The 27,781-nt window shown below is 57.1% G+C and overlaps 1 protein-coding gene across 4 annotated transcripts in view; it reads left to right on the top strand.

The window, feature by feature from the left end:
• Positions 1 to 6,174: 6,174 nt before the first annotated feature.
• Positions 6,175 to 27,781, top strand: part of SLC9A5 (solute carrier family 9 member A5) — a 50,211-nt gene continuing 28,604 nt past the window's right edge. For 3 of the 4 annotated variants that reach the window (XR_012154453.1, XM_073307287.1, XM_073307288.1), the window contains exons 1-4: positions 6,175 to 6,328; positions 18,554 to 18,856; positions 25,473 to 25,636; positions 26,405 to 26,483. Coding sequence is in view for 3 of the 4 variants with exons in the window: in XM_073307287.1 (XP_073163388.1) it covers positions 6,175 to 6,328; positions 18,554 to 18,856; positions 25,473 to 25,636; positions 26,405 to 26,483 (700 nt within the window). In the remaining variant the exon portion in view is untranslated. Of the gene's footprint in view, positions 6,329 to 18,553; positions 18,857 to 25,472; positions 25,637 to 26,404; positions 26,484 to 27,781 lie in introns of those variants that run through there. The other variant, XM_073307289.1, reaches the window with a different exon arrangement.

Consider the following 27,781-nt stretch of genomic DNA (forward strand, 5'->3'; position numbering starts at 1 on the left):
TCTGCTAAGCTGTCTGGCACATCACAGGGGCAATAACCTGCTTGAAAGGCCGAGGGCAGCAAGCCGGAGGAGAAAGCTGTCCTTTCTCTCCCTCCTCCAAAGAGTCCTGTTCCCAGACACAAGAGGAGATGAAGCACCTTGCGAAGTCAGCAGCTGGCACTCACAAAGACTGTCTGAAAGCTATAGAGACCTGGGTCCTGATTCTCAGCTCTTCTCTCCCGGCACCAAGCTTTAAGCCACCTCTGGGCATGTGCTCCCCATATCCCAGGGGCACTCGGGGTTTACCTGGCTTCGGTGTAAGTTAGAGGAGCCTTAGGGCCGCTTAAATTTCTGCCTTGGTCTAGGAGCCATGGGTAGCTGTGAATATTTGGAGTGCAGAGCACCCTGGCTATGCCCCTTCCCTCTTCTTCCCCAGCCCCAGGTATGCCCTCTACGCTGGGGCCTGGTATGTGGGTGGCCTAGCGAGCTAGCGAACAGGAGCAGCTAACGGGAGTTTTGCGAGGGAGTTCAGAGGGGAAGTCTGAGAAGGGGCTATCTGTAAACTTAAAGCCAAAACCACCCGCTGATTAAAAACAACAACAACAAAGGAATGAGCTTCTGGAGTAAAAAGAGAATGCAGGCAGAAGTCCAGCAACAGCATGGGGGCTTTCCAGTTTATTGCACCGAATGCAGCATGTCTGATTACCTGCCCTATGGGTGGGTGGCGTATGTGTGCATTCGGTGCAAGGAGCTTCTGGCCCGCAGAGACCATGGTACGGGCTTTGGAGACCAGAGTGGCTGAGCTGAGGGAGACAGAGAGGTACACAGAGGAGACTTTCCGGGACACAGTAGAATGGTTCCACCCCAGGTCTGGCAGCCGCTGTGCTGTTGAGGAGGATGAAAGTCTCAGGGAAAGAGAGCATCCAACTGGAGCAGAGGAAAATGATCCCATAGTTGGGACCCTCCTTCCAGATGATGATGTGGTATCCTCTCACACTGAGGATACCTCTCCGGAGGAGGAAACTCCAGTTATTAGGAAGAGACGGGTATTAGTAATGGGCAATTTGATCATTAGAAACATAGATAGCTGGGTTTGTGATGTCCAGGAGAACCATGTGGTGACTTGCCTGCCTGGTACGAAGGTTGCAGATCTCTCAAGGCATCTAGGTAGACTTATGTGCAGTGCTGGGGAGGAGCCGGTGGTTGTAGTACATGTAGGTATCAATGACGTAGGGAAGGGTAGGAGAGACGTCCTGGAGGCCAAATTTAGGCTGCTAGGAAAGAGACTGAAATCCAGGACCTCCATGGTAGCATTCTCGGAAATGCTCCCAGTTCCACACGCAGGGCCAGTTAGACAGCCAGAACTGAAGGGTCTCAATGCGTGGGTGAGACGAGTAGGGGTTTAGATTTATTAGGAACTGGGGAAACTTTTGGGGAAGGGGGAGCCTATATAGGAAGGATGGGCTCCACCTAAACCAAAATGGAACCAGATTGCTGGCACTTAACATTAAAAGGGTCGTAGAGCAGTTTTTAAACTAAGGGCTGGGGGAAGCCGACAGGTGCGGAGGTGCACGTGGTTTGGTCAGAGACATCCCTTAGGGTAGGATCTACTAATGAAGATTCTCTCTGTCCTAATAAGGAGGAGAGGATAGAAGATAATAAAATACGGGTAGGATCTGATGAGAAACAGTCAAATGCAAAAAGTCCCATTCAATTACATCATGTAATGGCAGACAGCTAAAAAGTGACAGGTTTTTAAAGTGTTTATATACCAGTGTTAGGAGTCTAAATAATAAGATGGGTGACCTAGAGTGCCTCGTATTGAATGAGGAGATGGATATAATAGGCATCACAGAAACTTGGGGGAATGAGAATAATCAGTGGGACACAGTAATACCAGGGTACAAAATATATCGGAAGGACAGAACAGATTGTGCTGGTGGGGGAGAGGCACTAGATGTGAAAGAAAGCGTAGAATCAAACAAAGTAAAACTCTTAAGTGAACCAAACTGTACCACAGAATCTCTCTGGATTGTGATTCCAGGCTCTAATAATAAGAATAGAGCAGTAGGGATCTATTACCAACCACCTGACCAGGATGGGGAGGGTGACTGTGAAATGCTCTGAGAGATTAGAGAGGCTATTAACATAAAAAACCCAGTAATAATGGGGGATTTCAACTAGCCCCATACTGACTGGGTACATGTCACCTCAGGACGGGATGCAGAGATAAAGTTTCTTGACACTTTCAATGACGGCTTCTTGGAGCAGCTGGTCCTGGAACCCACCAGAGGAGAGGCAATTCTTGATTTAGTCCTACTGGTGTCCCCCAGGGGTCTGTGCGGGGCCCAGTCCTATTCAACATATTCATAAATGATCTGGAAAAAAGGGCAAACGGGGAGGTGGCAAAATTTGCAGACGATACAAAACTACTCAAGATAGTTACGTCCCAGGCAGACTGCGAAGAGCTACAAAAGGATCCCTCAAAACTGGGCCATAAAATGGCAGATGAAATTCAGTGTTGATAAATGCAAAGTAATGCACATTGGAAAACATAATCCCAACTGTACATATAAAATGATGGGGTCCGAATTAGCTGTTCCCACTCAAGAAAGATCTTGGAGTCATTGTGGAGAGTTCTCTGAACACATCCACTCAATGTGCAGCGGCAGCCAAAAAAGCGAACAGAACGTTGGGAATCATTAAGAAAGGGACAGATAATAAGCCAGAAAATATCCTATTCCCTCTCTATAAATCCATGGTACGGCCACACCTTGAATACTGCATGCAGATGTGGTCGCCCCGTCTCAAAAAAGATACACTGGAGGTTGAGGAGCTTGGGTTAGGGGGGTGGAGGGGGAGGGGTGAATCTGGGGGTTTCGGGGGCAGGTGGGGGGCTAGGGGGGTTGAGGAGCTGGGGCTGAGGGGGAGGGGTGAAGCTGGGGGGTTCGGGAGCAGGTGGGGAGCTGGGGGGGGTTGAGCTGGGGTTGGGGGGGAGGGATGAAGTTGGGGGGTTTGGGGGCAGGTGGGGGGTTGCTGGGAAGTTGAGGAGCTGGGGCTGGGGGGGAGGGGTGAAGCTGGGGGGGTTTGGGGGCAGGTGGGGGGCTGGGGGAGTTGAGGAGCTGGGGTTGGGGAGGTGGAGGGGGAGGGGTGAAGTTGAGGGGTTCAGGGGAAGGTGGCGGGTTGCTGGGGGGTTGAGGAGCTGGGGCCGGGGGTGAGGGGTGAAGCTGGGGGGGGTCGGGGGCAGGTGGGGGGCTGGGTGGGTTGAGGAGCTGGGGCCAGGGGGGAGGGGTGAAGCTGGGGGGTTCGGGGGAAGGTGGGGGCACTGGGGGGGTTGAGGAGCTGGGACCCGGTGGAGGGGTGAAATTGGGGGGGTCGGGAGCTGGGGGTGGGTTTGGGGGGGTTGAGGAGCTGGGACAGGGGGAGAGGTGAAGCTGGGGGGTTCGGGCGCAGGTGGGGGGTTGCGGGGGGTTGAGGTGCTGGGGTTGGGGGGGAGGGGTGAAGTGGGGGGGGTTCGGGTGCAGGTGGGGGCCGGGGGGGTTGAGGAGCTGGGGTTGGGGGGGAGGGGTGAAGCAGGGGGGTTCGGGGGCAGGTGGGGGTCTGGGGGGTTGAGGAGCTAGAGCCGGGGGGGAGGGGTGAAGCTGGGGGGTTCAGGGGCAGGTGGGGGCACTGGGGGGGTTGAGGAGCTGGGGCCGGGGAGGAGGGGGAGGGGTGAAGCGGGGGGATTCGGGAGCAGGTGGGGGGCTGGGGGGGTTGAGGAGCTGGGACCGGGGGGAGGGGTGAAATTGGGGGGGTCGGGAGCTGGGGGTGGGTTTGGGGGGGTTGAGGAGCTGGGACAGGGGGAGAGGTGAAGCTGGGGGGTTCGGGCGCAGGTGGGGGGTTGCGGGGGGTTGAGGTGCTGGGGTTGGGGGGGAGGGGTGAAGTGGGGGGGTTCGGGTGCAGGTGGGGCTGGGGGGGGTTGAGGAGCTGGGGTTTGGGGGGAGGGGTGAAGCGGGGGGGTTCGGGGGCAGGTGGGGGGCTGGGGGGTTGAGGAGCTGGGGCTGGGGGGGAGGGGTGAAGCTGGGGGGTTCGGGAACCGGGTGGGGTGTTGCGGGGGGGTTGAGGAGCTGGGGTTAGGGGGGTGGAGGGGGGAGGGGTGAAGCTGGGTGGTTCGGGGGCAGGTGCGGGGCTGGAGGGGTTGAGGACCTGGGTTTGGGGGGGAGGGGTGAAGCTCGGGGGTTCGGGGGCAGGTGGGGAGCTGGGGGGGCTGAGGAGCTGGGATTGGGGGGGTGGAGGGGGAGGGGTGAAGTTGAGAGGTTCAGGGGCAGGTGGGGGGTTGCTGGGGGGTTGAGGAGCTGGGGCCTGGGGTGGAGGGGTGCAGCTGGGGGGTTCGGGAGCCGGGGGGGCAGGGGGGCTTGAGGGGCTGGTCGGGGTTGAGGGGTGCAGCTGGGGGGTTCGGGAGCCGGGGGGCAGGGGGGGTTGAGGGGCTGGTCGGGGTGGAGGGGTGCAGCTGGGGGGTTCAGGAGCCGGGGGGGGCGCTGGGGGGTTCGGGAGCCGGGGGGGCAGGGGGGTTGAGGGGCTGGGGCAGGGGGGGGTGCAGCTGGGGGGTTCGGGAGCCGGGGGGGGCGCTGGGGGGTTCGGGAGCCGGGGGGGCAGGGGGGTTGAGGGGCTGGGGCGGGGGGGGTGCAGCTGGGGGGTTCGGGAGCCGGGGGGGCGCTGGGGGGTTCGGGAGCCGGGGGGGGCAGGGGGGTTGAGGGGCTGGGGCGGGGTGGAGGGGTGCAGCTGGGGGGTTCGGGAGCCGGGGGGGCGCTGGGGGGTTGAGGGGCTGGGGCGGGGGGGGGTGCAGCTGGGGGGTTCGGGAGCCGGGGGGGGCGCTGGGGGGTTCGGGAGCTGGGGGGGGGAGGGGGGTTGAGGGGCTGGGGCGGGGTGGAGGGGTGCAGCTGGGGGGTTCGGGAGCCGGGGGGGCGCTGGGGGGTTGAGGGGCTGGGGCGGGGGGGGTGCAGCTGGCGGGTTCGGGAGCCGGGGGGGCGCGCTGGGGGGTTCGGGAGCCGGGGGGGGCAGGGGGGTTGAGGGGCTGGGACGGGGTGAAGGGGTGCAGCTGGGGGGTTCGGGAGCCAGGGGGGGCAGGGGGGTTGAGGGGCTGGGACGGGGTGGAGGGGTGCAGCTGGGGGGTTCAGGAGCCGGGGGGGGCGCTGGGGGGTTCGGGAGCCGGGGGGGCAGGGGGGTTGAGGGGCTGGGGCGGGGGGGGTGCAGCTGGGGGGTTCGGGAGCCGGGGGGGGCGCTGGGGGGTTCGGGAGCCGGGGAGGTAGGGGGGTTGAGGGGCTGGGGCGGGGGGGGGTGCAGCTGGGGGGTTCGGGAGCCGGGGGGGGCAGGGGGGTTGAGGGGCTGGGGCGGGGTGGAGGGGTGCAGCTGGGGGGTTCGGGAGCCGGGGGGGCGCTGGGGGGTTGAGGGGCTGGGGCGGGGGGGGTGCAGCTGGGGGGTTCGGGAGCCGAGGGGGGGAGGGGGGTTGAGGGGCTGGGGCGGGGTGGAGGGGTGCAGCTGGGGGGTCCGGGAGCCGGGGGGGCGCTGGGGGGTTGAGGGGCTGGAGCGGGGGGGGTGCAGCTGGCGGGTTCGGGAGCCGGGGGGGCGCGCTGGGGGGTTCGGGAGCCGGGGGGGGCAGGGGGGTTGAGGGGCTGGGACGGGGTGAAGGGGTGCAGCTGGGGGGTTCGGGAGCCGGGGGGGCAGGGGGGTTGAGGGGCTGGGGCGGGGGGGTGCAGCTGGGGGGTTCGGGAGCCGGGGGGGCAGGGGGGTTGAGGGGCTGGGGCGGGGGGGGTGCAGCTGGGGGGTTCGGGACCGGGGGGGGTGTAGCTGGGGGGTTCGGGACCGGGGGGGCGCTGGGGGGTTGAGGGACTGGGGCGGGGGGGGTGCAGCTGGGGGGTTCGGGAGCCGGGGGGGCGCTGGGGGGTTCGGGACCGGGGGGGCGCTGGGGGGTTCGGGAGCCGGGGGGGCGCTGGGGGGTTGAGGGGCTGGGGCGGGGGGGTGCAGCTGGGGGGTTCGGGAGCCGGGGGGGGCAGGGGGGTTGAGGGGCTGGGGCGGGGGGGGTGCAGCTGGGGGGTTCGGGACCGGGGGGGGCGCTGGGGGCGGTCCCGCCCGACGTGCCCGTGACGTCCCCTCCCGCTCTCTCCCGGGGCCGGGGCCGGCGCAGCCCGGCGGCGCCCGGCGAGCGGAGCGGGCGCGATGCAGCCCCCCACGGGCCCCGCGCTGGCCCCTGCCCCCGGGAGCTCGCCGGGGCCGGCCCCGGGCTCGCCGCTGCTCCGCTGGCAGTGGCGGGAGGTGCAGGCGCCGTGCCTGGTGGCGGGCTGGATCCTGGTGGCCAGCCTGGCCAAGATCGGTGAGTCCCCGCGGGATCCGGCCCAGGACCGGCCCGGGGTGCGTGGCCCTGCCCCCGATCCCGGCCGCTTCTCTCCTGCGGCCTCGCCCCGGCCACCCCCCTGCCCCGTCCCGGGGCCGCCCCCGGGAGAGCCCGGGCTCCGCGCCTGGCCGCGCAAGGACCCAGGAGTCCCGGGGAAGGGGGCACCGGGCGGCTGCGGGGGGAGCCCAGTGCGGAGCCCGCAGCGGGTCGGCCCCCACCCGGCACTGCCGATGCCTCTCCCCGCCCAGAGCCGGCGCAGCTCGGCAGGCACCCCGGGGACACCGTGCGCTGAGCTCCTCTGGGGCTGGCCGCTGGGCAGGGTGCCGACAGGGGAACGCATGAAGAGGGGATGGAGCTGGGCTTCCAACCCGGGGGTGACCAGCAGCTGGCAGGGGGTTGCAAGCCCATTATGGGGGGAGGGCGGGCAGGACCAGTGGGGGGTTTTCTCCTGTAACAGTGGGGTGTGGGATTGGAAAAGGAGGAGCTGGAGAATAATCCGGCTTAGATCATAATGCCACGGTACGGGCAGTGCCCTGTCCTCTCTCCCCTTGCTCGGTGTGTGCTCAGACTGCAAGCTGGTCAGGCCAGGGCTGGGTCCTCCTGTCAGGGCCAAGCGCATTGTGGGTGCTCCCGAGTACAAGTGGTAACCTCCAACAATTCTGGTCCCCTTGCCTCAGAAAGGGTACAGCCGACTAGAGGGGCCCAGAGAAGGGCAGTAAACGTGATCGGTAGAGCCCAGCGCGGTTACAAAATCTGTATCTGCATCTGATCCTCATACATGGTCCGCAGATGTCTGCAGATTTGCAGGGCTCTAGTGATTAGTGGCATATGAAGATTTCTGCTGGAAGGGAGATTAAATAGATTAGGGCAATAGAGTTTAGGTGACAGATGAATAAAAGGGTCTATGACTGGTCTATATGCAGAGGCATGGATAACCTAGAGGAGGTCTCTCAGGTGCTCCTGTTCATCCTTTCTCATCATCCTATAACAAATCACCCAATGAAATTCAAAGGCACCAAATTAAAGCTGTTAACATTTTTACACAGTTCCCAGCTGTGGAACTCACTGCCACAAGATGTCATTGACGCCAAGAACATTGTGTTATTCAAAGAGGGTTAATGAACATCCACAATGACATGAGATAGGATAGAAATATCTGAGCGATATAAACCTTGATGCCTCACACCAGAAAACGGGCTCTGCTTGGCGAGGGTTAGGAAGACATTTCCCCTGTGTACTCTGGCAGGCACGGAAGGGAGAGCACCGCATGCCTAGTCCTGGGTGAGGACTAGAGCCCTTGGCACAGCAGAGAAATTCTAGAGAGTCATAAGGATGAAGACGGTGAGAGGGAGACAAGGTCATGGAGGGACACGAGAAGGTGGTGACTAGAGCTGGTTGAAGCTCAGAGTTTCTGTTCTGATATTCTGAAATTTCCTTTTGTTCCAAATCAGAAATATTGAAATGACCAAATTAAAACCCTCTCATAAGTTCTTGTCAAAAAATTAGACATTGATCCATATGTATCATTGCCTGGGTGTTTTCCGGGGGAGAGAGATTCTGGTGGAAACTTTCCAGCTACTGTAGTGCTGACCTGGCTGGAGGGGGGAGAGGACAGGGATTCTTATAGCCACATTCTGCATAAAGTGCGCGAGGTGGAGGCGAGAAGCAGAGTGTCCCGAGAGAGGAAGATCATGATAATCCAGGCAAGAGGTGAGCCCGGCACATACAGAGGAATTGGTTGAGGGGAAACGCTTGCTGCACTGGGCGAGGAGGAGCTGGGGGTCCCAACCCCTTGGGCATGGTAAGGGAGGGGCAGGGGTTGGTGATACAGGCCCTCGAGCAGGGTGACAATGTGCTGGGGCACATCTGGAGGGTGAGCGTGGGGCTGCTAGGTCAGTCGCTCCCAGATCTGAGTAAGGACATGGTTTTGTTTTTGCGGTACCAGGGAAATGACAGTAGGTTCTGTTCTCTTCAGCAGCGGTGGAGCCCAGACCTGCCCTCAGCCAGCAGAGCTCAGACGCACTTAGCCAGGGAAAAGCTCGTCAGGCTATTGCTTTATCGACGGCGAAGTCGCCTTACAGGGGTGACAGATGGGGCGACCCCTTGCCGTGTCTCTGGGGTCCATTGTGTAACATGAATGGTTTCTGGGTGATTGTGTTCTGCTTCATGGGGCAGGGCTAGCTCAGCTCCTCCAGGGACTAAACCCGGTGGCTGGTGATTAAGGCAAGACAGCCAGGTTGTAACCCACCCGAAAAGTACCACCTTCCTGGACGGGCTCACATACCGCTTCAGACTGGATTCTCCAGAGGCAAACAGACAAAGAAAGGACTTTTGGATCAATAGCCCGAGTTTAAACTGACTCAGGGCCTGCTTCTGATCCAGCAACCGGACAGGACCTTCTGTCCAAGGGGGTCCCAATCCTTCCTGGGAAGGGTTGGAAGGCCCTGATTTACTAGGACCCCACAAGACTGCAGGGTCTGCTAAGCTTTTAGCATGCTTGTAGGATCATTTATTATTTGTATGTGGTTTCTCTGTAATGCTTTCACCTTAAGAGTAGATGTGTTTGCTGAGAAGGGGCTGCACGGTGACTTGTGATTGCTCGCAATACGCTGCTTGTAGTGCTCCGAGAGACAGCAAAGCGTCTGTTTGAGCAGTCTGGCTTGCTGGGGATATCGCAGTGTAATGCAGGAAGCTGTGCAGCCTTAAAACCCCTGCGGGTCTCTGCCCAAGAAAGGGAGCAGCTGGGGGCTGGAAACCTTAAGTGGCTGCCCTCAAGGGACCCCAGATGGGGAATACAGATGTAGCTGCCCTGAAATTGTGACACCAGGCTCCACTGAGTCTTCCCTGTCCCTGGTCTGAGTCCTATTTCCACGTGACTGAGGTAGAATGAGAGGAGAGAAGCTAGAAGGGGCCCGAGTGTCTCTGGATCGGAGCAGCTAGTGCTCCCTGTTGGGGGCAACTGCCTCTGGAGGGGGGTTGGTGCTGCCTGCATGTGCTAGCAGAGTGGTCCCCAACCTTTCTTGTGGGAATAGCATATTGCTATTCCCAGAAAACTGGCGGACGCCAGACACCCCGCCACTGAAATACTGCCGAGAAACGGCAATGCTTCTCGGCGGCATTTTGGCGGTGGGGTGTCCTGCGGGCGCACAAAAATGCCCCAGCGGGCACCGCGTTGGGGACCCCTGTGCTAGCAGCTCTTGTCGGCAGGGTGGATACGATTGTTATCCATGTGGTGGCTCTTAGCTCTGCTAGCAGGGAGGCCGTCCTGATGCTCAAGAGGAGTGGCTGCAGGGCCCTGAAGGGCAGCACTGGAGTCATGACAAACACTCTTACCCAGCTGCTGGCTCTCGTGTGCCCCGCGGAATTGGAGCTCTGCTAACCAGGGAGAGAACTGGATCCCTTGGCTGCGTGTTTGTCAGGCACGTGTCTGGTCTTAAATCTGCTAAGGGGGGGCCCTGCGTGAGAAGTGTGAGCAAACAGCCAGCTAGTTCTTCTGCTCTTCCCTTGGGGTGGGGGTGGGGGGATTCTGAGCTGACAGAAGTTGTTGCTGAGTTCCCCTCAGTTGATGGTGTCAAGTTAGCTACACAAGGGTTCAACGTCCACCGTGGCTGGCGGAGAGGGAGAGTCCTGTTTTCAAAAGTACTCAACTCGAGACGCTGTAAAGGGGCCCCCTTGCCTGGTGTGTGTTAGCTGGAGTGCTACTGACAGTGAGAGGTCTTCTCCCCAAACAGTTAGTTATTGCAGTGGGTAGAGCCCACACAGATCCCTGCTCCTCTAGCCGCAGGTCCATTTCACAAGCACCGGAATACGCTGAAAGGCAGTCTCTTGTATACCGGCGTCTAGCCACGGAACCTGCCTGTCTGGGGAAGTCTTATTATTTCTTGGTCTATAAGCTAGCTCCTCGCTGGTGACCACTTGGGAAATTTCAGGGACCAGCAAGACTGCTTCTCAGTGCCATGCTCCTGGAATGCTTAAAATTGTAGAGGCAAAAGAACAGACCAAAATCTGTGAGAAGAAGGGTCATCCTTGTCAGAACAACCACCTTTGTGTCCAGTGGAGAATTTTCATCCTGTTCCAACACTTCGTTGGAGGTGCCAGAGCTCAGGCTGAAGCCAGTGCTCCATTCAGAGACTTTTAAGTTGCGGGAGCTCCTTGTCCGAAGTTTTCTGGGAGTGATGCATAATTGTCATGTCTGTCCACAGTGGAGGATTGCAATTATTTCTATGGCAAGGTCGCACAAAATCAAAGGGTTTTTCACAATGAATAAACATTCTCCTGGTTGTCCTGTCCTTCATCTCTGAAGGCCAGCTTTCTGTGCAAGGCCAAGCAGTCACACACGGGCATTTGAGCATGTCGCTGATTAAGATGGCACTTATTATTCCCTTGGTGTAGGAGTTTTTCAGAGGTTTTTCTGTGGTTTCATATCAGCAATGCTCTCATAGCAACTGCAAATCAGCCTCGCTGCATGGTATTTTGGATGCTGTCTGTGATGGTTAGGCGCTGAAGTTAATTCATGGGTGGCCAAGTTACAGTTGCTGTGGGAACCTTAATTCTCAGATTCCTGCTTTATGTGTGTAAAATTAGAGCTCTCCGCCCTCCCCTGATCGCTGCACCATGACTACAAAGGAGTTTGCATTTCTGCATTGGTTTGTACAGGTTGTGGGTGTTTTTGTGGCACTCGTGGAGGGAGTATCCAACCACATGGTGCACCGCGTGTGTTAAGACAACAACCATTCACGTGCTTGAGGAGCTGGTACCCAGTTCCTCCCGCACTGAGGAGAGCGAAAAGAGGGCATGGTCTGCCCCCACAGCTAGACTCGATTCCTGCAGGCTACTCCATGGGATGGCGAGCATACATGTTCGGGCTTTGTAGTACCCGGCACCCAGGAGCTCCCTGGCAGTGCAGAGTGCAGGCCTACTGTGCCCTTGCCAGCTAGCCCCACTCAGGAAGTGGGCACCACAGTCTGCATTAGCGGAAGCTGCTGTGAGGCCCCCAGTTAGTGCCAGGGAGAGCCCACGACCGCTGTGTGGCCGTCACGGGCAGCCACAGAAGGAAGGGCTGTCTCCTGGCCAGAGCTGTCCTCTGGGGAGCCGGATGCCGAAATGTATTTCCCATGAGCCCAGGGCAGAGAGGGGCGGGTGCCCTTGGCTGCAGGAAACTGTCACGTTCTTCCACTTTATGCTGGTAGCTTTTTGCTTGGCCTTTTCCAACTCTCTTGCCTTGCTGTGGTCTTCTCCGGGCTTGTCTAGATGAGCTTGTGTCTGCACTGCAACTAAACTCCCCCTGTCCAGAGACAACCCGCTCTAGCCCTGGCCCGTGGCTCCCTTTGGTCCTGACTTGTGTGACTGCAAAGCCCCTGGGCTCTAGAAGTTGGGGAGAGTCTCACCTGGCGTCTGGTTTCATCCATGTCCCCTCACTGAGTGCTCTGTGCCAGCTGCTGGGCCGTGGCTAGTGCTTTGTCCATGCCGGAGGTGAGTAATGGCATATTATCCTCTCATGTACTTGGCTAGTACATTTGCTCCGTGCCCTACGTCAGTGGGCAGCCCGGGGCGCAGAGCCAAGCCAGTGCTGGGTTTGTGCCAGGGAGTGCCTGGACCTTCTGGGGACACTGACCCTGGCCTGGGGAAATGGAGGAGGGGCTCAGGGATGGAAGGGAAGGAGACCGGAAGGAGAGAGGGCTGGGAAGGAAATGGAGCAAAGGCGGGGTACCCTGTGTGCAGGAGAGAGAGAACGGCAGTCATGGAGACAAGGGTCATAGCAGGGGCAGGAGAAATGGGTTTGGGGGAGAAAGGGGCAAAAACGCAAGACAAGGCTGGCGGTGGGTTTGGTCATGTTCCAACCAGCATGATCCCCACATAGCTGGTGCCCTCACCACCTGTCACATTGCTGCTGCAGCCCCCCCGGGAACTGCACCTCCTGGTTGAGTGGGCGGCCTTTGCTCTCGGTCCCTGGCTGCTCTGAGCTATTCTCAGCTAGAGAGACTGAGCCAGCGCCTCTCGGATGTGTCCAGGATGCACCGCTCCTCTGCCGCCTCCTCCCCTGCAGCCTTCCTGATGCCTCCCTGAGGCGCTTGCCCCTTGATCTGACCGGGTCACTGCCCCCAGTCCTCATCAGGGCAGTGGCGGATTATCGCATGGGCCCATGGGGCCTGTGCCCAGGGGCCCTGGCCAATTTGGGGCCCCCGGAAAAATATCCGCCTGCCACGGCCCCTGGGCTGGAGGAGCTCTCGCCTCCTGCCACGGCCCCTGGGCTGGAGGAGCTCTCCCTTCCTGCCACGGCCCGGGGCCGTGGTGGGGGCACAGAGTTTCTTTGGTCTCGGGGCTGCAGCAGTGGCAGGGGGCGGTGGTTGAAAGGAGCAAGTGGAGGGCAGGACTGCAGAGAAAGGAGCGGAACTGGGCGGGGGCGGGGCCACGGGGGGAAGGGGTGGAACAGGGGCGGGGCCACAGGGGAAGGGGTGGAACGGGGGTGGGGCCATGGGGGAAGGGGTGGGGCAGGGCCATGGTTCTGGCACTGGGAGCCCCAGGTGACCTTAATCCGCCTCTGATTCAGGGTCAAGCTTTTCATCCTCCCCTTGTGGGCCCTGCCCATCTCTGCTCCTCTCTACTTATCCCCTTTGTCTCTTATCACGTGGTCCGGGATCTCTCCAGTAATACTAGCCCCGGATGACCATTTGTTCACCTCTCCCACAAGTGTCTTTGCTCGTTCTTTCACGCCCCCCCGGTCAGGCCATGCCCTCTCTGAGCTAGTCCATGGCACCCAGGTCTCGCCTCCATCCCAGCCCTCCTCAGCCCCACCCCCTCCCTGGCGCCTCCAAGAAATCAGCAGACGGCTGCTGGCGAGAGCGGCTCAGACTGTCCCCTTGCTCCCCTGCCCTTTCCTTAGCCATCCCGACTGTGCCAGGCGGCTTTAGCCGCTGTGCCGCCTTACCCAGCGCCCCCACCGTGAGCAAGTGCTGCCCCATCCTAGGCTCCTGGCTCCGCGGCTGCCACCTCGGGGTCTAGCTGACCACCGTACTGGGGTCGGGAAGGAATTTCCGCCGGGTCAGATTGGCAGTGTCCTGGGGTTTCACCTTCCCCTGCGGCGTGGGGTGCGGGTCGCTTGCCAGGATCATCTGGGACATCTCACTTCATCATTTCCATGCATCTCGGTCCCCCCCATTCGCCGCCTGAGGCACATAACGTGACGCCAGGATAAAGGGGACGGGGCAGCATGGGGTGGCGTGGAATGAACCCTGAACAGAGCAGAGCTCTCTGCTAAGATTAGTGTCTGCCCCGGGAGGGGAAGCCATGTCCTGTTAGCAGCAGCGCCTCCCGCTCCCTCATGCGCAGGCAGGATGGGACTCCTGGCATTGCTGAGAGGACTGGGGGTGGGGACGGGTGTAGGTCTTCAGGGGGAGCCGGGAGGAGCTGGATGTCCCACAGCTCTGATCCCCCGCCTGAGGGTGGAACCCCTAAGCTCCTCGGGGATGCGCCACAGAGTTCTCTTCCTGTGGGAAGCGGATTCTGTCTCCTGCAGTGAGCTGAGTACGGCGCCTTTCCGGGGTTGCACACGCACACGGGGCCCTTTGGCCCGTCTGGGTGTAGGAGCTAGTGGAAGCGACCTGCAGACATGGGGCTTCCAGGGCACAGAATGGCCCTTTCACCTGGTGAGACTCGTTGGGCTGTGGCTTAGCCTGAGGGCTGCTCTCAGGGCACGACCACTGCTGCCGGGAGGAGCATTCGGACTCAGCAGTGAAATCCCTCTCCGCTCTCAAACTGCGCTGCGGACTGTCAGACCGGCCCAACTCCTCACCATGCAAACAGCTAGCCGTTGTCAGCCTTGGGAGCTGGGGGCGCGAGTGCGGTTGGAGGAGGAGGGTGTACATGAAAAAAATGGAAAAGGCAGGAATTGTTCCCCTTTGGAATATGGCTCTTTGCCTGGGGTTTGTGCCCTGGGTGCAAAGGGCGCTAGATACTGATCCTGCGGGTGTTCAGTGGAACGGCTGGCTGTGGCCTTCATCTTTCTCCTTCCTCCTCTTCTCAGAGCTTGTGCTGGTAACTTCAGGACTGGGCCACATGCACCTCGTGTCTCTCCCTGAGGCATTTGCGGTCACTGGCTGCTCCCAGGGCCCAGCTGCAGGGTGTGCACTGAGCCAGAGGCCCGGGCGTGACCAGCCTGGCACACCCTTTCCTCCACAACTGCTTTGGTTTGCGTTTCTCTTTCTGAGATGTCTATGGCCAGCCTTCCTGTCGTGCCTGCTGTGGGGGAACAAGCTGCAGCCCTCCATGGAACTGCTGTGGAGTCGCCTACCTGGCGTTCGGAGTCAGCAGGAAAGGGCCTTCAAGCCCTCACGCTGGGGTCAGTTTTTCCTCCTGGCTCTGTCGGCGGCTCCATGGTGCCCCGCAGAAGGGTCAGTCGTATGTTCTAAGTCCTGGCACCGCACCCAGCGAGGCGAGTGGGGCTTCGGGCATGTTTACCTGAGCGGGGAGAGGAGAGCCGTGTGCAGAATATCCGCTGGCGAGGTCAGTGCCCCGTTAACTCTCGCTCACCATTCACAGCACTTCGTATTTCCCAGTGCCAGGACCTGACAATACAGTCAGAGGGCAGGTCACCCCCACACCCCCAAAAGCACCCAAGGGCATTTCAGACGTGCTGCCCTGAGGGGGCACTGGCCCAGTGCAGAGAAGTAGTGAGAGCAGGGCCGGAGACACCGCAGGGAGATCATGCGGCCCCTCAGCCAGGCCAGCACACAGCATCGTTCTCTGGGTATAAATACATGTCTGACTCACTCCTTGTGGGTGTTGCCGCAGCGGAGGGTTTCTGGGAGCAATGCAGGTGCAGGGAGGGTGATGGCCGGATATGCCAGCTGTGTGAGAGACAATGTGAGGGGCACGCCCAGCATTGGGATGGGGAGGCGATGGGCCAGCGTTAGTCAGGGCCTTGAAGGTGAGGACGAGAAGTTGATGGTTGATTTGGTGATGTAGGGGAAACCATTCAGAGGAGGATGGGGTGAGGTTGACAAACCAGGAGGATCTGAGCACCTGCATTTGGGGCAGATTGTCATGGGTGGGGGTGAGAGTTGGTTCTCAGACACATTGTGGAGGAAGAAATGTAAAGATCTTGACCTGCCCTAGATGTGTGGGGTGAGGGAGAGGGAGGAGTCAGCTGCTGGTGAGACCTCTGTGGGGAGATAGGTCACGAATGGAAAAGTAGATGTGTGTGCCACCAGCATGGACATGGTAGCTGAAGCTGGATGAAGGGGTGAGACCCCCCCAAGAGAAAAGGTGTGAGGGGAGAAAAGGAGGGAGCCCTGCAGGGACCCCAGAGAAAGCCCTTATGGGGACAAGAGGCACCCAATGAAACCGAGAGGAAACGTATTTAAAACTGATGAAAGGAAGTAACCTTTTCACATAACACACATTCAACCTATGGAACTCACTGCCACAAGATGTCAGCGAGGTCACAAGCTTAGTCGGATTCTCAAGCAGCTCGGATGTTTGTATGGATAATCAGAATCAGGTATGGTGACTAGCAGCTGCCTGCATGCCCTTGGGACCCATCTTGGATGCTGAGCCCCTTGGCAGCACTTACAGTTCAGAGGTGTCTTTCCCAGGCACCACCGCACTGACAGGCCCTGGGTGCTGTCTGGGGCGTAAGCTGAGTCTTTGTTGAAGCGTTTCTTGCTGTGATTAATTCAGTGAAGAAGACTGTGGCCTCTAATGAAAGCTGCAGGGAGAAGTTGGGGAGGGAAATTCTTGGGGTTCCAGCAGGAGCTGCAGGGGGCCCTGGGGAGGGGAAAGAGGCCATGTGCCCTGTGCCCATCTGAGAGAGAAAGTCATGCAGCCTGGGGGCCGGGGATTGAATCAGTGCTGGGAACATTTGGTTTCCCCTGCCGCAGCGTGTTTCTCCATGAGTTCCCGTGATCTCATGGGGGTAGGCACAGGCTTGTGTGCCTGCATTTTGGGGTGGCACCGGTGATCAACCTGCAGCCAGGAGATGGTTGCCCAGCAGTGATTGGTAATGGGGAGACCACTGTGTTAGCATGTGTGTGTGTGTGCAGGGAGGTGCCATGTTACCAGAGGACGCCCCTGCCAGAGACAGCAAATCCCATCTCACCCGCAGGGCCCAAGGCAGCTGAGACTGGCTGAGTCCCGATGGCCTGTGCTGGCTCCCTGTGCTCACTGAGGATGGCTCTGCTCACTCACTGATCCTGTTTACTGACTGCTACAAGCCCTTCTCCAGAGCCCAGCCAGGATCAGAGCTGGGAGCTAGGGATCCTCATGCCATTGTGAGCGGCCAGCAGGGCCTGCTGCAGACAGACCAAAGGCATGGAGTTCAAAGGCTTTGGGAGCTACCCTAGAGCTGTGGACAAAGCTCAGTGATCCCTGCTCAGCATCATGCCAAGCCTGGGAAGTGCTGGGCATCTCGCTGAGCCGAACAGTGAACGTCTGCTGAAAGGTTTTCAAGTGTTGATCAGTAACGTGCTCTCAGACCAGGGAGGGGATCGTACGTGGCCACGGCTCCAGGCCTTCTTGTTTTTAAGCTCAAAGAAAATGCCTAAAAGCTCCCAACACCCAAACAACATGGGCTCCGTAGCGCCCCAAAAGGAGGCCTCTAGTGCACTTACTATCAGGCCAGGTACCGATCATCTGGGCAGAAGTCACTGTCTGTGCCTGTTGGCTTGGGGGCTTCTTGGGGAAGATCATGACTGGTCTTCGCTACGTTGGCCAGGAGGGCCCTGCGCTGCATTGTCGTTTCCTGGGGAGGCCGTCTTGGGTGGCAGAGGGTGAGTGAGACAAGGTCAGCAGCATGCAACAGCGTCATGTGCTGCAGGAGTCCGGGTTTGGGGTCTGACAGCGGCAGAGGGGTAGGCAGGTCCCAGATGGGTCTGCTAGAAAGGAGACGCCAAGGAGACCCTTCTGTCCTGCCCGGTGTTGCTGTATGCACGCTCTTTGCCTTTGTCACACAGCTGACGGATTGGTGTGGCAGTATGAGCCGTTTGCCCAACAATCCCATTTGGTAGCCGTTTAAGATTCATTCCAAGACCCTAAATGGAATAAAACTCTTTAAAAAACCCTCTCAATCCAGTGCCACGCTGGCACCTTTCTGCATGTTGCACTTTTTGCAGATAAGTCACTATGCGGGAAAGCTGCGCGCCTCTGTCTGGGGATTCGATCGTGTGTGTTCTGCAGCAAGTGGTCCGACACTGTCCTCTCTGCTGGCTGAGGCTGCTGCAGGGAAGGCTCTTGATGCTGCTTGGAGAGCGAAGGGGGCGTTAGTCCCTCTGACCGTTCCTCAGGGAGGTGTCTGGGCTGCAGGACTGGGGTGAACGGGGGCTGCCTGCAGGAAAACGAGAAAGACTGATCGATTGATTCTTTGGTTTCTATACAATACCAAAGGTGACAATTTAGAAGAAAATAACAGCAAATGAATTTCTCTGTGTTAACCGGGAATTAATCGAACCCAGAAGTCGGATAATAAACACCCCACTGACTTTCAGCACGACAGACAAGGGCCTGAAAGAACCGAGGGACTTGAACGTCTCTGCTTCTTTAGAGCCTGAACTAGGAGTGCCTTGTAGCCAGCTGTATAGAGAGCCAGGACACCCATGTGCAGCTGGGCCCTGGGGCAGCTGGGATGTCCTGGGACACCGGTGCCCGGCTGGGCCATGTGTATGTGGCTCTGGGGCAGCTGGGATGTGCTGGGACGCCGGTGCGTGGCTGGGCCGTGTGTACGTGGCCACGGGGCAGGCGGGATGTCCTGGGACGCCGGTGCCCAGCTGGGCCGTGTGTACGTGGCCCTGGGGCAGGCTGGGATATCCTGGGACGCCAGTGCCCGGCTGGGCTGTGTGTACGTGACCCTGGGGCAGGCTGGGATGTCCTGGGATGCCGGTGCCCGGCTGGGCCGTGTGTACGTGGCCCTGGGGCAGGCTGGGATGTCCTGGGACGCCGGTGCCCAGCTGGGCCGTGTGTACGTGGCCCTGGGGCAGGCTGGGATGTCCTGGGACGCCGGTGCCCGGCTGGGCCGTGTGTACGTGACCCTGGGGCAGGCTGGGATCTTTCCTCATTCCCCGGGACCCCATGTAGTCCTTTGAGGAAGCCCTATTGCAGCATCAGTGCATTGGGGATGGTGGCACACTCCCAGAGCGTTGTAAGCTGGGGCTTGGGGCCTTCTGCCCGGCTGCAGGCCCCGCAGTGATGCCCTGTTCCCTGTCTACACTGCAGTGTTCCAGCTGTCCAGGAAGGTGACGTCCGTGGTCCCGGAGAGCTGCCTCCTCATCCTGCTGGGGCTGGGCCTCGGGGGCATTGTTCTGGCCATCGCTAAGAGAGCTGAGTACCAGCTGGAGCCCAGCCTGTTCTTCCTCTTCCTCCTTCCCCCCATTGTCCTGGACTCGGGCTATTTCATGCCTAGCCGGCTGTTCTTTGACAATCTCGGGGCAATCCTGACCTACGCGGTGATTGGCACGCTGTGGAATTCCTTCACCACCGGAGCGGCCCTCTGGGGCGTGAAGCAAGCGGGGCTGATGGGTAAGTGAGCTGGGTCCCCCGGGGACGTCTGCCCCTGTTGCAACGTGTGGGGCTGGTGGCAGGGCAGCCGGAGTTGGATGGTAACTGAACTGGACATCTCTCCCACTCATCCCAGGGAGGCCTGGAATGATCTGGGTGTTCATTAAACCACATGCCGGGGAATGACAAAGGAATTTAAAAAACCCATGAGTGAGTCTGTGGTGAATTGCACATGCACCTACACTGCATTCTTGACCCCCGTGCTTCGCAAGCATGCCTCACAATTCCTATATTCGTAATACTGGCCCTTATGAGGGACCCTCTCACTAAGGATCCCTTTCTAAGGATCAGCCTTCCATTAGAGGCTGAGTTCTCTTGCGCCTTGCCAGTTTCTCGTCTGTCCGTTGATGAGAAACGGCCAGGTGGTCTTCAACTTAACGCACTTCACTTTTCTGCTTTTGGGATCTGCAGCATTTTGCAAAATGATTATTTTCCCCACATTTATGACAGAGTTTCCCAAAGGCAACACACTGTTTGGGGCCATGCTGTGAATCATAACTTTCCACGTAGCTGTCTATACCCAGTCTCCCCCCAGCAGTGGTTTTCATAGCGAGTGGTTCCACGCTTTTGTAACCCTTCTGCCCGTCAGAGTTGGCAGCAATAAAGGCCGGGTTCAGTATCTAGGGGATCCATTCCAATAACACAATGCAAAACCGGCTCGAGCCCCCACCCAGGGACCTGGGACAAATATATACCACCCCCGCGGGCGCCTCTAAGAGGCGATACTTCCCCTCTCGCAAGCACAGAGTCTGAATGTAGCAAAAGCTTTTTAATAACAGAGAGAAACAATGTGGCATTATGTTGGGGAAACACCACCAACAGGATTCATAACAGAACCCATGAGCAAAAACCCACCCCAAGCAAATTTGGGCCTTTGGTTCTTGAGTCCAGCAACCCAAAAATCACCTAAAGTCCCAAAAGTCCAACAACCCAAAAGTCTCTGTCCCTGGTCAGTGCAGCCCCAGAGTTCAAAAGTTTATCTGCAGAGTTTTACCTCCCAACCTGGGTGGAAATGGGGGGGTTAAGGGGCACCTTACATGGTCTGAAGCCAATTGCCCCACCTCTGCGTGGGGCTCTGCTCTGCTCCACCAGCCATCCCACAAATCGCTCCGCTCTGGCAGCCACTCCGTTCCACCAACCATCCCGTGAACTGCTTCGCAATATAGCTTCAAGTCCCCCCACTACTTAACACAACACTCAGTGATTTCAGCTCTTAGTAATTTTAGCTCTTTAGTGATTTCAGCTCATAGTAGAGGAGCCTCAGTGCTGGTGCACCATTGGTCCAAAGTGATTTCAGCTTAGTAGCCTGTAATTAGACTCCTATTAGAATCAAAATTAGCTCTGATATTCCACAGTGGAGAGACAAGGAAGTGCAATTAGCATGTAAGGCCCTCACCAAGGGGCCCATGCCACCAAGTATTAATACTTGTCCCCAACCTCTCTCAATTCACAGAGTTTTGGAACCCATGTCCCTTGCCTAGCGAGTGCTGCTTAGTTGTTGGTGAGTCCCTCCATCATAACAAAAGGCCGAGTACAGTTCCACTGTCCTTGATTCACATAATCAGGATAATAACAGTATATTCCCGCCCCAATAACAGAGAAACTGGGGCTCCTACAGCAGCCAAAGTGACCATCTAGGCGGGGTGGTTGTGCCTATGCAAATGAGATCAGACCCTGAAGGTCTTTTCCACAACCCATCACGACTCGCCACCAGATGTGAGGGTAGAGCTCATCCTGACTCTGCTTACACTTTGATTTGACCTTTTCTGGCTATATTCTTTTGTACTTACTACACCGATAACCCCTTCTGGTGAATTCAGCTCTTTGGCTTGTGCTTTCACAGTTTCTGCTGCCCTGCCTATCTGGAGAGCTTTTTCTAAAGTTAAATCTTCACAGAGCAGTCTCTCTCTTAACCCAGTGTCTCTAATGCCGCAAATGGTTCTATCTCTGACCAGAGAATCTGTCAGCTCACCAAAGTCACAGGTTTTAGTGATGCTCCTTAATTCTGTGACATATTGCTCTCCAGTGTCATCAGTTTTTCATGCACGTATAAAATTTGTTTGTCTCAAAGGTCTCATTCTTCTTTGGCATGCAATATGTGACGGGATCCCCGGGATGCAACCTGGAACCATGGAACCACTGTGCCCCATTGACGCTCCAATCTGGGCTGTCTCTCACAATGCGTTGCTAGTGACAAGCAGCAAACCCTTCTAGGTGCTGTTATCACTCAGCACAACCGAATGTGGAGCCCTACGCCCAGCTAGATTGCATGAATGCTCCCAGAGCCACTCATGAATCACACAGAGAAAGGCACCAGCCAATTCCTCCCCAGCTTGCACCCTCCAATTGTACCGTCTTCCACTGCTCAAGATGAGCAGTGCAAGTTTTATTAATTGGTTCACCACTTCATCAGTGGAAAGTGGATATACCTGAGCAAATTTACCAAATACTTCAGGCAACTCACTGGTAAAAATAAACAATAAAACAGATTTATTGACTACAAAAGATACATTTTAAGTGATTATAAGTGATAGGCAAAAAGTCAGTGTGGTTACCAAAAGAAAAGAAAATATAAGCACACAGTCTAAACTCTCAGACCTATTAGACTGGGCAACATCTAGATTAAGACGTTTTTCTCACCCCACTGGATATTGCATTTCATACCTGAAACCTGGGCCAGTGTCCTCTGTTGGAGTCTTCAGTCTTTTCAGTGTCCTTGTTGCTTGCAGCATGGTGGGGGGAAGAAAAGGCGAAGTGTGAGGCCACTGTGTTCTGTTTTATACCCTGAGTCCATGTGCTTGGAGAACACAAATCCTGGCATGTCTGGGGGGTATTGCTGAATCCCCAGGCAAGGTTGAGCGATTCCCCTGGTATGGCCTCATGCAGGTGAGTCCTTGCATTGTAGCTCCCTTGCTGGACAGTGGCTGTTGATGGTTGTTTGACACCCGCCCGGGTGTTGGTTACTTTCCTTGCTCTTATCTCTGGGGAGCTAATATCTGCCCGATTCCCCAACTTGCAGCATGTTTTAGTGACACCCATACAACACAATCTCATAACTTTATATGCACTAATGATACACACATTTAGATAGAACAGTGACTTTCAGCAGATCATAAACTTTCCCCTGATACCTCGCATGGCATACAATTGTATATAAATGAGGAATATGGGAATTGCAGGGTGCTCCCCCAAGTATAGGATATCACAAAATGTTCCTCAAATAATGAGTATTTTACTTCATGCTTTCATCTTCCTCAAATGTAAAGTTGTTATAAATATCCAATGCTGCCTCCCCAACAACATGCAAAAAGATTGATGATTTCACTTTATCATTTTTCTCCTCTTCCCTAATTGCTGCTAAATACAATTCAAACCTCTGTTGGAATTTTTTCCCGTTGTCTGCAGTGTTGCCTGGCAAGTCGTGGAGCTTGCAAGTCATCCGTGTTTGGCTTTTTCCCCTTCTTAACCTAGTCAAGCTTCTACTGTGCTCACAAAATACATGCAAAGGCCTTTGCTCTGTTTGCTGCTCCGTGTGCTCCCCTTGCCTCTGCTTTTCATTTCAAGCCCAGGAGTGAACCTCAAACTGACCGCAGGCTCCTTCTCGCTCAGCACCTCTGACACTGTGAAGTGATCTGGGGGTTCATTGAACAACAAACCAGGGAATGAGAAAGGAATAAAACTGGGCAAGGGCAGGGGTGCTGCATACTCCCGGCATGGTCCTGCAGCCGGAGGCTCCATGAGGTACGGCATGGTCCTGCAGCCGGAGGCTCCATGAGGTTCACACCTACCATTGGGGAGCCCAGGCATTTTAGTGGAGAAGTTCCTCTTATCCGACCCCTCATCCCCATGTGCCTCTGAGCCCCTGGGTGGCCACCGTCTGTGCTCTGCCCGTTACAGCCCCGCACCTGGCTGATGCATTGGCTGGCAGTCATTGCTCAGGCTGAGCCATCGCCATCCCAGAGCTAGTCCTCCCCCACTCCCTGCTACTCACCCCTTTCCCCAAGGGGCTACTTGGTGACTCTTAGAGGCTGCTGCTCCCTCAGGACAAGTCAGTGCCACTCCCTGGCCCCCAGGGCAAGGTTTTCACACATACATTCTCTCTCTTCTTCAGCCCACAACCTCCTCACGACCCCCTCCTCGGGTATCCTCCCCAGGCTGGGGGGCGGAAGAGATGATCTCCAGCCCTGGCCCTCCTGTTGGGAGCTGGTGGGGTCCCAGTACTGCTAGCAGTAACCCCATCTAGACTCCAGCATCTCAGCAAGTGTGGATGGGCAGACAAGGGGGGTGGTGATGTGGAAGAGAGGGAGCCCCACAGTCAAGGGTAGCTCCAAGCAGCTCTGCCAGGGTGTTACCCTGAAATTTAGGCTCTGGGGTGCCCCTAAAATAACCTCCTCAATTTGCTCTTCCTGGGGTCTGGGTCTCCAGAGTTGTTAAGGAAACACTTGAAGGACATGGCTCTAACCTTCTGACAGAGTGATTGACACAGGAGTATTCTTGTAACTAATAATCCCTAATACAATATAAAGTCCTAAATAAGACACAAATCCCTTATTGCACGTTAAAAGAGCATCCACACCACAACAGCGTACAGTTTAAATGATTGAAAGCGAAGCACTTTTCTACAAATGGCCAGTCTGTAACCAACCACTGACAGCAGTTCTTCAATTATATTTTAGATTTTACATAAGTAAATTTAAATTCATAACAATATCTTATGCATTCTTATTAGTGTGCGTGCCCACACACGCATTCAAAATCCTACCCTACGCTATAGTTATAACAAAACTAACGTATTTTATAAATCCTTTGGCATCTTTCTTTAGTTGCTGCTTCTTGCTGCTGAAGCAGCTTCTCCCAACAGGGTTCTCCTCAGGATTTTAAGCTGTCACTCGCCCTTCAGGTATTAGAGGGGTAGCCTTGTTCGTCTGTATGCCACCGGACTCCTCACTGACTCTCTCTTCACAACTGTGTAACTGCTGTTAGTGTTGCAAAGTCACTCTCCCTCAGCTCCGTTTCGCCGTTCGTAGTTGTTGCCCCTTGGTTCAAACGGTCTCGGCGGCTTCTCTCGCTCTGTTACAAAATTTCTTCAGCGGCTCCTTAGACTCCTTTGCCCGCTCTCCACTCTCTCTTTCCCAGCAGCTGCTCTTCTAACTCCTTTCCAGCAGTTCTTCTTGCTGGCTCCCCACTGTCAGTCCGTCTTCTCCCGACCGCTCTCCTCCCCGGCTCCTGACTCACTGGCTGCATGTCAGCACAGTGCTGTGGACCTGTGGGATCAGTCGACACTACGCACGGCTCGTGCGGCGCCTCAAGGTCTCGGACACCATCCGATGGTCCAGGGACATCTACATCGAACACATCACCGGCCACCGACAGCACCAGGAGGTGTGAGCCGGAACGACATCGTGCGTCCACTGTGGGAAAGGGACTGAGAGACTTTTTCCATTGGACCGTATGAACTGGAACCATAAACTCACTGAACATTAAATCCCACCAAATGAGGGTGGATCCATCCCCATCATCGTATCCATTCATTATACTCCACACCAGAACATAGTCATTATATGGACAACATACACCCCATATCTCAATGTCTGTGCTTTGACCCGTTAACCTTTTACCCCCAGTCGGGGAGATTGCAGATTATGTATTCCTTACGCCACCTGTTCCTAAACCGAATTTCGCACCCCTTGATAATCTGTACCTTATTCCCTGATAACCAGAAACTTCTATGCTTAAACTCTGTACTGATTTCTTTTTACTTCAACATTATCTTAATAAAATTTATACTGTTCTAACCCACATCCCCTCATCTTCAGCTACTGGAAGAAGCAGCCCCACACCGGCCCATGTCAATTCAGGCTGAGGCTGCTTGACCTTTCTGTCCCCCATTTCATTCTGCACAGGCTCACTGTTGCTGTTGACTTCAGAGTTATGATTCTGCCGATCCAGTCACCTACTGGGCCTTTTGCCAGGGCACCATCTTAGCACTCTTGGGCAGTCTGCCAATTAACTGCATTTTTCACCCTATGTTAGTACTGAGCGTACTCAAGATCTGCAGATTTCCTCTTGGAGTGGCCTGGGTCCTCCTTATTCAGAACAGAGACCAAGCAGACAAAATGTAGGCTGGAGAATTTTTCTAGGAACAGGGTGGGTCCCTTCTGAGCCCTCTGGCAGAGCTGCTGCCGACAGCAGGGGCCCCGCATTGTGCCCTGGCTGCCGTGATATGCAGAGACAGACACGTGGTGTCTCCTGCCCACTCCATGGTCACCACGGAGCAGACCCGAGGCTGGTTGTTTATCAGGGCCTGCCAGGCTGGCCTTGCTCTGTGTGCCATGGTAGTAGCCTCCCCAGTGCAGGCACTTGCCCCAGCTCTGTGCAGCGCCCCGTGGGCTCCCTCCTTTGCCTCTCTCACTCCCTGGTGGGTCTGGCTGAGCCCTTAAGGCGTGGAGCCTCGTCCGCTTCCCCTTGGCGGTGTGAGGCGGGTGCTGCTGGAGATACAGGAGGCTGAGGCCCAGTCCACGCCCCCTCCCGCGGTGTGCTGAGCGGTGTGCTGAGCGGTGTGCTTCTGTCCTGGCAGACAAGGGCGTGGAAGCTGGCCTGATGGACTTCCTGCTCTTCGGCAGCCTCATCTCAGCTGTGGACCCTGTGGCCGTGCTAGCCGTCTTCGAGGAAGTCCACATCAACGAGACCCTCTTCATCATCGTGTTTGGGGAGTCCCTGCTGAACGACGCCGTCACCGTGGTGAGCACCGCCCAGGGCTCGGTGCTTGGGGCGGGGGGAGAGGTGGGTCTTGCTCTCTCTGACTGCAGGCCTGAGACATCTGCGCTGCAGCTGGCAGCTAGCGGGAGCTTCTCCTCTAGTCCTAGAGCTGCTGGTTGGTGCAGAAAGTCCCTGGCCCCAAGGCCCAGAAAGGACATGCTCCCCCACTCTCTGTGGTCTCTGCCGTCTGTGTGTCCCAAGCCCACTCCTTTGTGGGACTTCCTGTCTTCCAGGGCATAGGACTGCACCCAGCTCGGGGGTTTGCCATCTCCCTGATAGACCTGCCCTGCCGTGGGGATGGAGCAAGGGAGCCTCCGAAGTGCCTGGAGATAGGATACAGTAGGAGCAGGGCCAGCCGGTCACCCGAACAATGTGGCTTCATAGCTGGGTCAAGAGACAAGCTAAAGGCGTTTGCACCGCCCCCGGTACTTCATGGTGTGTGCTCAGGAGAGCCCAGCACAGGACTAGCTGGGCAGTCTCCCCTGGCAGACCCAGAGTGGGTGGAGGCAGGAGACCTACACTCCCACTCTGGCCCTTCACCCGGGAAGCCCGGCACTTGGAGAGCATAGTGTCTGCAGCCTCACTGCTTCTCACCCGCCCAAGAGGTAGGGTCTGCAGGGCCAGGTATCCCATTCCCAAAAGGAGAAACACATCCTCACATTGCCCAGGATAGCGCAGGCTAATGTCAAGAAGGGGCTATTGGTCCATTGGGCCCAGGTGTTGGGCTAACCCTGTTGCTTTGTCTTGCAGGTGCTGTACAAAGTGTTTAACTCCTTTGTGGAGATGGGTCCTGCACATGTCCAGGCCACAGACTACCTGAAGGGTGTCGGTGAGTATGTCTCCAGCCCCTCTCTCTGTTAGCCATGCTGTCCCCGGGCCTGCTCTTTCTCTGCTGGAAGGTGTGTAGAGCAGGCATGGCTGCCAGCTTCCCCTGCTGGGGAGACAAGGCTGGCTGGCAAGTGCAGGCAAGTGCCCTCCATACAGCCCTGGGCCAGTGACAGGAGGGCAGCTGCTTTGACAGCATGCGTCACGTCCCCAGGACGGGCAGGCTGGTGAGCTGGGCAGATGCCATGCCATTGGAAGGGACTGCGGTGGACTGGTTTCCCAGGGGAGGGGCTGGAAGTCCCATCGCTTGGGATGTGCGAACTGGACGGGACCATGTACTCTGAGCAGCCACGGCCGGCTGGCAGAGACAGGAGAGGTGTGACCCAAGTGCTCTCTCCCAGCTTTCGTGGCCGTAAGCCAGAAACGGGGTGAGTCGAGTGAGTCTAAATGGAGGCTGTAGAAGCGGATCTCAGGTGCCATTGCCAGCTCCATGGGAGACTGCCAGGGTGCAGTCTGCTAACTGTTCGCTTTGTGCATAGACCTGGCCAGATGTTAGTGCTGGCTGGCTGTGTCTGACAGCACCCCGATGTGCAGGCCGCTTGCCCCATGGGCAGCCCCGCCCCTGAGGAGGTCTGTGACAACAGCCAGACAGAGACAGACAGGGGATAGGGACCAAAAGCCCAGGAAACTTCCTAACGGTCAGGGTGGTTAAGCACTGGAATAAATTACCTCGGGAGGTTGTGGAATCTCCATCATTGGGGATTTTTAAGAGCACGTTGGACAAACACCTGTCAGGGATGGTCTAGATAATATTTAGTCCTGCCATGAGTGCAGGGGACTGGACTAGATGACCTCTCGAGGTCCCTTCCAGTTCTTTGATTCTATGATTTTATACAAGCCCAACGCATCTTAACCAGGCTTGCATGGCTAAGGGCTCTGGTCAGGAAATGAGACGCCTGAGGTTACGAGGCCAGTCCCAACCCACCCCTGAGCATCTGGCTGCGAGGGGCAGCTTGTAGCATGTGCCCATGTCCCGTTTCACAGATCATACAGCAGCAAACATTAGCCTCTGGTCTCCAGCCATAGGTGAAGGCTTGTTTTGATTGGTTGGTGTGACGGGTTGGACTCCCCTTCTGGGATGCCACCTGATGTGCTGGGGTTTAACTGAACCTCCCCTGCTCAATCAGCCTGGGTTCCCTCTCACTGCTTTGCTAAATTAGGCTCTCCGGCCTCTTGCAGCAGACACACAGGTAGGGCCACACCCCGCTGCAGAGGCAGACTGAAGTCAGCTCTGTGTGAGAG

Source organism: Lepidochelys kempii, chromosome 12 (assembly GCF_965140265.1).
Source record: "Lepidochelys kempii isolate rLepKem1 chromosome 12, rLepKem1.hap2, whole genome shotgun sequence".
NCBI classification, from domain to species: domain Eukaryota; kingdom Metazoa; phylum Chordata; order Testudines; family Cheloniidae; genus Lepidochelys; species Lepidochelys kempii.